The sequence below is a fragment of the Branchiostoma belcheri genome, unplaced genomic scaffold (assembly GCF_001625305.1).
Source record: "Branchiostoma belcheri isolate BF01 breed outbred unplaced genomic scaffold, Haploidv18h27 scaffold265, whole genome shotgun sequence".
Lineage (NCBI taxonomy): Eukaryota > Metazoa > Chordata > Leptocardii > Amphioxiformes > Branchiostomatidae > Branchiostoma > Branchiostoma belcheri.
The window spans coordinates 2,373-10,636 of record NW_017803871.1 but is presented as its reverse complement, the minus strand read 5'-3'; the positions used below and the strand labels follow the sequence as shown (position 1 = coordinate 10,636).

The 8,264-nt window shown below is 40.7% G+C and overlaps 1 protein-coding gene across 1 annotated transcript; it reads left to right on the top strand.

Moving 5' to 3' along the window:
* Nucleotides 1–1,449: 1,449 nt before the first annotated feature.
* Nucleotides 1,450–7,672, top strand: LOC109472065 (neuronal pentraxin-2-like; the record flags this gene model as incomplete). Its single annotated transcript, XM_019771639.1, has 5 exons — nt 1,450–1,681; nt 2,198–2,339; nt 4,336–4,556; nt 5,320–5,325; nt 7,291–7,672. Coding segments are annotated over exons 1-5 (925 nt in total), but the record flags the coding sequence as incomplete, so codon positions are not given.
* Nucleotides 7,673–8,264: the final 592 nt, after the last annotated feature.

Genomic DNA, 8,264 nt, shown 5'->3' with positions numbered 1-8,264 from the left:
AATAACATAATAACAATAATAACAATGGTCAAAAGACTGGCACGCGGGTACAGCTCATGCTCTGAAACTTTAAAGCTGCCCAACCTACAACGCTTGTCAGATCGAAGAGAACACTACTGCTCTGACTTTGCCACTAAAGTGGAAAAATTTTTCGCTCCTTATAATAATTACTCCCCCCTAACCGTTGTCAACAGCATGGCAGAAATCTGCACTCGGTACCAATCGAAACTCCACTCGGTACCAGCGGCCCGTGCCCTTCGGGACTAAACGCTACATGACGAGCGGCATTCCTGCCTTGGTCAAACGGCTAAATGAACTGTGGCACACGGACTTATATAACCGTGTTGTTGCGAATCTACCCTATGTTTTGATTTTTTTTAAATACTACTCCTATTGAAGGGCGTATTCACGTGACGACCTTGCCCGGCGCCCCCCGTGCGCCGCCATGTTGACGTACATCCCCAACTCGGCAATGTTCTGCCTACAGAGTCCTTTGAAATTGTCTTTTATGTGTATTTGGTTCTGGAAACAACTCTTATACACAGATTAGTTTAAGGCTTACAGTGTTTCGAGGCGTAAAACACGTAGTTTCTGGATAAGTAGGAAGGTTTTGTTGTGATCGGGAAAGTTCTGTGTGGAGCGGCGACCATTTGCCGCGGCTATTCGGCTGGTTGAGGTTTCTGTTGGACACAGATATGTATAGCCGGTGTCTTTTCTGATAGAAATCCATCACAGAACTAATTTTACAAGTGCCGAATAAATCGTTTTTACGGTTCATCTATTTGTTTAACTTGTTTTTTTGTGAGGGCTCGCTAGTTCCTTCGTGCGCCGGCTCAATTATGTACAAGACGCGCTTACTACTGATAAATTGTAAGATTATCAGATCTATGTGCGCTTTACCGGTCCCAGACCAACATCCGACCAGGCAAAACACATTGATTATGAAGCAAAATTTTCTAAAGGAAATAGTTGGTGCGTTAGAAAATATTTGCCAATTTTACGGAGCGCCGCATAGTAACTAGGGAAGTATGGAACGGCCTCCAAGTGTACCTCAACATGGCGGCAGCCTGCTGGTCCGGCCAGTTGCAACGGGGCCAGTTACGCCCTATAAACGCTGTTTTTAAATGCAGGTCTACCTTTTGAAATAGATAAATGTATATATTTTGTCGAAATGTTTTGTCAAAACAAGCCTCGCAATTCAGCCATCGCGGCTGCAGGAAGCTTGTTATCATTAGTGTCCCTATGTTCTTGTTTGCTGAATAAACCAGTCTAAAATATGTGCGTAAACTATAAAACTGATAGTCACATTAACTATAGCTCTGGCTTCATATTTCTTTAACAAACAATTTCTTTTACGTTTTTCTTTGTTTTAGAACTTCCGTCTTGGTCAGCGTCCTCAGAGGCTAATTCACGTCACTCAGCTGACCGCGCAGATATCAACACCCGCGAAACTACCGATGCAGCAGGTGCATGGGCAGCAGCAACCAATGACCAGAACCAATGGCTGATGCAGGACCTTAACGACGTTAGCGTCATCACCGGCATCATCATCAAAGGCAGGAACTACAGCCCTGATTGGCCCACCGGCATACATGACCAATACGTCACATCCTACACCATTTCATACGGCGATGAAAACGGCGATGAGACGTTCTACACCGATGCTGATGGGCAAGTTACTGTAAGAATCATTCCTCATTTTAGTTGGATGGCTATCCACTAATATTTTTGCATGTTCAAACCGTATTCCTAAATTGAACAAGGAAACAGGCAGATGCTATAATGTAGCCCCAGATTCTGCGCATGTTGTCCAAAGCTTAATATGAAGATGGATTTCACTTTGTCGTGGAATGCTCTAAATATGATTTTTTGCGCAAGCAATTTCACATTTCTTCATTCTATAACAACAGATTTCAAGAGACTCAATGCTACATTTCAATATATTTTGATATCATAATTAGCCGCAATTATATTGATTGTAACACTATATCAAAGACATGTGCTAGCCTTTGCTGTTTTAGTAGTCTTTTAATAGGATTTTAAATTATCTCGTGTAACTTTTTTGTATGTTCATTCGTTCCTTTTCACATAGATTGTCGTGCAATAAACTTTTCGAACTTCTCAAAGTGTAAATGTGGCTATTTCTAAATAGGGCTTGATCTTCTTGGCATATAGGCAATGTCTTTATGTGCTGCAGGTTTTTCCGGCGAATGACGACAGAGACACGGAGGTCTACAACGACTTCGGAGACTTCAGTGGCCGCATAACTGCGCGCTTCGTCAAAATCCATCCGCAAACATGGAATGAGCACATCTCCATGCGGGCGAAGATTGTGACAGGTTGGAACCGTTTTAATGTCATAAGGGAGGTACAATTTTGAAACAAAATGCAGTTTTGGGTGAAATACGCCCCTAGGAATATGGAGACTTGAATGTGAACATTTGGTCAATTTGGTCAAATGCTCCGCCCCCCCCCCCCCGTGTACACTATATGACATCCAGTAGATTTCTAGCGGGGACCAATCATAGGGCTGCTGACGCGTCACCGACTAGCGGCTATTAGCACCTTGTTTCATGTAAATGCCATGAACTCAACCAGAGCGCGTATATTGTTTCTTGTTTACATCAGTACTAAGTACTAGTACTTCCACAATCACTTAGTAAAGTCATACCTTAGTAAAATCTACTTTGATGAACGAATCAAAACGGGACTGTAGACATTAAGTTTTACACATTCAAATGTGGCTGCACCAGCGCTAATGGAGCGAGCGACCACTACGTACGGGAAGGAACGGATCTTAGCGAAGCCGAGATTTGTGAACCAAACCCAACCCATCGAAGACGGGCCGCCAAACATAAAAATGGAGGGAATATGACAGACAACAAGCCAACAAACACAACATCACCAGACCAACAAACTTGGAAAACACCACTTCAAGCGCTAACGTTGTAAGAACTGTGGAACCTCAAACTAGTATGTTTGCGTCAGCGGAAAGGCTGTCGAAGTAACCACTACATGAAAAACTGCGGCGAAAAAGTAACATGGGTTCGTCCCAAATCTAGACGCAAGTGAGCTACAAAAGAAATAGAACCTATGCAACTTGCTTGTTGCTGTCAACTTACCCGTTAAAGATTGAACCGATACATGTACGTACTATAACTTGCCATACCCGGCCAAAGACGACTACATTACTGTTACTCTTTATTTTGTGCTGTATAATGTATATGCGTTACATTATCTATCATTGTCATTTCTGTGAATTCCTTAAAACATCTACTGTTAGTTTGTGTAACATTACGTAGTGCTACAATCTGCGTAAAAAAAGTGGGCTTCATTACGTGTTATCTGCTAAGTCGTGTTGGTATTGAAAACTGTTTTATTCCGCCGTTCTTCTACAAACAGTCAGCAGAATTATGAAGATACTCGTTCTCAATACACATGCTGCAAACTAAAGTAATGGCAGTCCTACGAAAATTCTGTTTGTAATGTATAAGCGCTTTATGTCGACGTACAATGGGTGTGAAATACATGTTTTCGCCCATCGTGTGCCACCGACTCGGTGGTAATTGGCTACTTTACAAGTGAAAGAACCGCGTCCGTGGGCCTTGATAAATTATTCAAATTATTCAGCAGCCCTCTGATTGGTTCCCGCTAGAAATTTACTGGATGTCATTCAGTGACGAGCCGCCCCCCCCCGTTCTTGCCGCCTAAAATTTGTGTCACTTCAATGCATTAAACTATGCATCAAGCCATGCTAGAAAAATAATCGATGCTCTAATTTAGTATTTTGACATTCCTTGGCAGAATATCTGAGGTCAGAAGACATCACAATGGATATCTCAATAAAAAAAATCTATTTCCAATGTAAATATGGACTATATGCAAAATCACCCCATTGCAAAAATAAGTTACAAATTCACGCTTTTGGCATTAAAAAAATACTATTGTGTAAAATTGGAAGTGCCCATTTTATATGGGGTATTTTGGGAAGGGTCCATTCCTGTACGTTGGGTCAAAGTAAGTAAATTGAAATTACGATTGGGATTATATTGTGAGTAAAAGTAGCTTTTCGATTGTCAATTTCTGCAAATTAATTTTGAAATGGGGAGGGAGATGGAGTGAAATGCATGATGTATTTCCTCACGAGTAAATGTCTGGTTTTCTCGTTGTACATGTCTTTTCTTTTTGGAATCCGTCGAATTTCAGCAACAATGAACTATACTGTCAATTGGCACTGTACTTTCTTTCTCTTGAATTTTGCAGATTGTGATTTTAAAGTGTAAATCTTAGGGACTACCAAATCACATAGTCACACATGTTCTTAAACTTTGTTAGCTGTACCAGGCGACTCACAGAAGATCATCTTCCCCGGTCCAAGAGGCATTGATGACTATGCCAGGATGGACACCACGTTGTCTGAGGACTTAGCAAGCTTTACTCTATGTGTGCACATGCGCTCTAACATGGATACCAGCAATACGATGAGCTTGGTCAGCTACGCAGTGGAAGAACAGCCCAACGAGCTCTTCTTTCTTTACGTTAATGGAAGATTTACAGTAAGTATACAGTCGCTTTCCATATTAGGCTTCTGCTGTCTATCGCTTGCTTATGCTGAATATGTTTGTCAAGCATAAGGATTCATTAAAAAATGAAATTATGACTAGAATGGAAGACAAATGAAACAACCTTGATCAAACAAGTTTGGAGGTCTGCATGAAAAATGTCGTATTTGCCCATACGAAATGGTCAGGTGCATAAAAACAAGAGTTCTGAGATCTCATACCTCCATGAAATATGGGCTTGCTTTGTCATACTTCATTTCAACATGTCCTCATTAATTATGAAAATAACCTGTACATTAACATAATATATGCATAGTGGTGCTAACCTTTAAGTAACTTACACATGTCACAAGGTATAAAATTCCCATCATTCACCACTAAAGAGTCACAAAAATTTCACATTAATTATGCAAATTAGGTCATCATTTGCATAATTGGTATCTGTTGATGTTCTGTCTGCCACAGATTAAATAGACTACATGTATAGCAGTACCATTATATAAAACACTGTAATTAAAGAATTTCCGCATTAAGTATGCAAATGAGGTCCTCATTTGCATAATTAGCATTTAATTATGTACAACTCTCTCTCAGATACCTACACACCAAAAATGATGAAAATACATTGTTCCAATCTGGACTTATTGGCTTTGAAAGTTTTTACCAGAAACTAACCTGCAGTTCCAGAACAAGCTGCTAGGGGGACCAAACTTACACCACTTATTCCTGACAGGATAAGCTATCTGTCACCAAAAAGTCGGAAGTTGTGCTGCAGTACCAAGGTAATCCACCAGGAGGCCCAAATTTGACCTTGACCTTTGTCTTTCCAAGACTTACCAACATACAAAATATCATCACAATCCATAAAGGCGTTCTGAAGTTATGCTGACCACAAAGTTTCGGAAATACACACACACAGACAGACGGACAGACAGACACGCCAAAAACAATACCTCCATTTTTCATGGAGGTAATTATTTATTAATTATGCTAAATATCTAATCATTTTTAATTAGAGTCTGTTAGACTTTACCGCCACAGATTATATGTGTTATAAGTTAATAAAGTCCCAGATTGTAGTAGAGCACTGGTATCAAAAACTTTCATTTTAAGTACTGGTATGCAAATTAAGTCCTAATATGCATAATTTGCATCCGGTTGTGGACACTTCTGTCTAGACTACCTATATGTCAAACATAATGAAATCCCGTTGTTCCTTTCTTGATTTATCTGGTTTGAAAAATTTCGCCAAAAACTCTCCTGTAGTTCCAGAACAAGCTGCTAGGAGGACCACGCCCCCTCCTCTTCCTCCTAACATGAAAATCTATCAGCCACTAACAAATGAAGACCATAGCATGTCCAGGATGAAAGATACATATAAAACACTTTAATTATAGAATTTCCTCCTTAATTATGCCAATTAAGTCCTCATTTGCATTAATTTGCATTTAATTATGCACAACTCTCTCTCAGCTACCTACACACCAAATATCATGAAAATAAATTGTTCCTGTCTGGAGTTATTGGCTTTTAAAGATTTCACCAGAAAGTCCCCTGCAGTTCCAGAGCAAGCTGCTAGGGGGACCAAACCCACACCACTTATTCCTGACACGAAAAGCTGTCTGTCACCAAAAAGTAAAATAGCATGTTCAAGACAAAAGATAAAAAAAAACGGAAGTTCTGCTGCAGTACCAAGGTCATCCACCAGGAGGCTCATATTTGACCTTGACCTTTGTCTTTCCAAGACTTACCAGCATACCAAATGTCATGATAATCCATAAAGGCGTTCTGAAGTTATGCTGACCATAAAGTTGCGGAAACACACACAGACACACACACACTCAGACAGACAGACACACACACAGACAGACAGACAGGCAGACACACACAGACATACATACAGACAGACGCGCCAAAAACAATACCTCCATTTTTCATGGAGGTAATGACAAAAAAAAAAAGAAATGGCAAGAGGAGACGGACATGGGAGAAAATAGATATGTTTTATCCATACCATGGTATAAAGTGAAATTTGTGTTTGGAAATCTTTTGACTTATAAATAAGCAAATGTCATTTTTACTCCGTGAAGGAGGTCATGACCTCCGGACGGAGTGTTGTAAGTAGCCGTTTGTTCGTGTTCGCAGTCAAAACACCAGTACCAGATGTTTTCCCTCATGCTTAAGTTGTTACCCCGAATAAACAAGATGTTCGCAGCCAAAACGCATTGTTCTGTACGTAGCATTTCTGTCTAATTGGACATGTGGTGTACCATTATGTCCGTGATGTCTGTCCTTTTTATTTTCACCGTAGCAATTTTGATATTGAAGTAAATGCATATTTTAGTAACATCCCTACTTTTACAATCCTGTGGAATAGACCGTAGGTTCAGGTAGTTGTCTGGTAGCAGAGGTTTTCTAAGCAGATAGTAGGTGGCTGTTGTGCATAATAGTTGCGAGTATCTTTTGGCATTGTAGTTTGCATGCCTACTGCGATACCTTGTCAAATGAATAATATGTAGTAAATGAAAGATATTGTTATGATAGATGACTTTGTTCATCTATTTAGATTGTCGTGTTGTTGATTTTATGTAGCCTGTGTTTACGCTAGTCAGTCTGCAACTATTTCCCCATATCACACACTGTTTACATACACTATTACTTTCCTCGATATGCAAAATATAAAACTTCACAGACAATTGTCGCCTATGGACACTTGTTTTGTATTTAGTTAGCCTTACAAAGTGGTAGCATCCAAATGGCTGACCCACCAGTTTGGGACGGTGAGTGGCACACCATATGTACTACCTGGCGCAGCAGTGATGGAGCCTGGCAGCTGTACGCTGACGGCACACTGACGGCTTCAGGATCTGGGTTTAACGTGGGAGGAAGAGTGCGCACAGGCGGAACATGGATCCTCGCCCAGGATCAAGACGTAGTCGGGGGAGGATTCGCCGCAAGCCAGTCATTCATCGGAGAACTGTCGAACGTGAACCTCTGGGACCGCGTGCTGTCACCAGCCGAAATAGCAGCGGATCTTAGTTACCATGGCAACGTGATTGACTGGGCTACAACTGGTATTGAAGTCTTCGGACAGGCCAGCCTGGCTTGCAGTAAGTAGTGCATGCTTATTAATATATGATGTTCTTTACAGTTTCACAGATACTGCACAGGTGTGTAATTTGCACGGAAATTGCAGATCCACATGTATGTAAGGTATCGACACGTTACGTTATATGTGGCGTATTGACTAGCTATTAGTAGTTCTGTTTACTGACGCTGGATATTACTGGTTCACTAAGAACTGAAGCTAGGTGTTACTGGTTCACTGTGTACTGACGCTAGGTGTTACAGGTTCACCATATACTGAAGCTAGGTGTTACTGGTTCACTGTGCACTGAAGCTAGGTGTTACTGGTTCACTGTGAACTGAAGCTAGGTGTTACTGGTTCACTGTGAACTGAAGCTACGTGTTACTGGTTCACTGTACACTGAAGCTATGTGTTACTGGTTCACTGTACACTGAAGCTATGTGTTACTGGTTCACTGTGAACTGAAGCTAGGTGTTACTGGTTCACTGTACACTGAAGCTACGTGTTACTGGTTCACTGTGAACTTTATCTATAGTACTGGTTACAATTCAGTCCCAAACGTAAAGTAATTGTGACATACATGAGTATTGTGACAACATTGAATATAAAATATA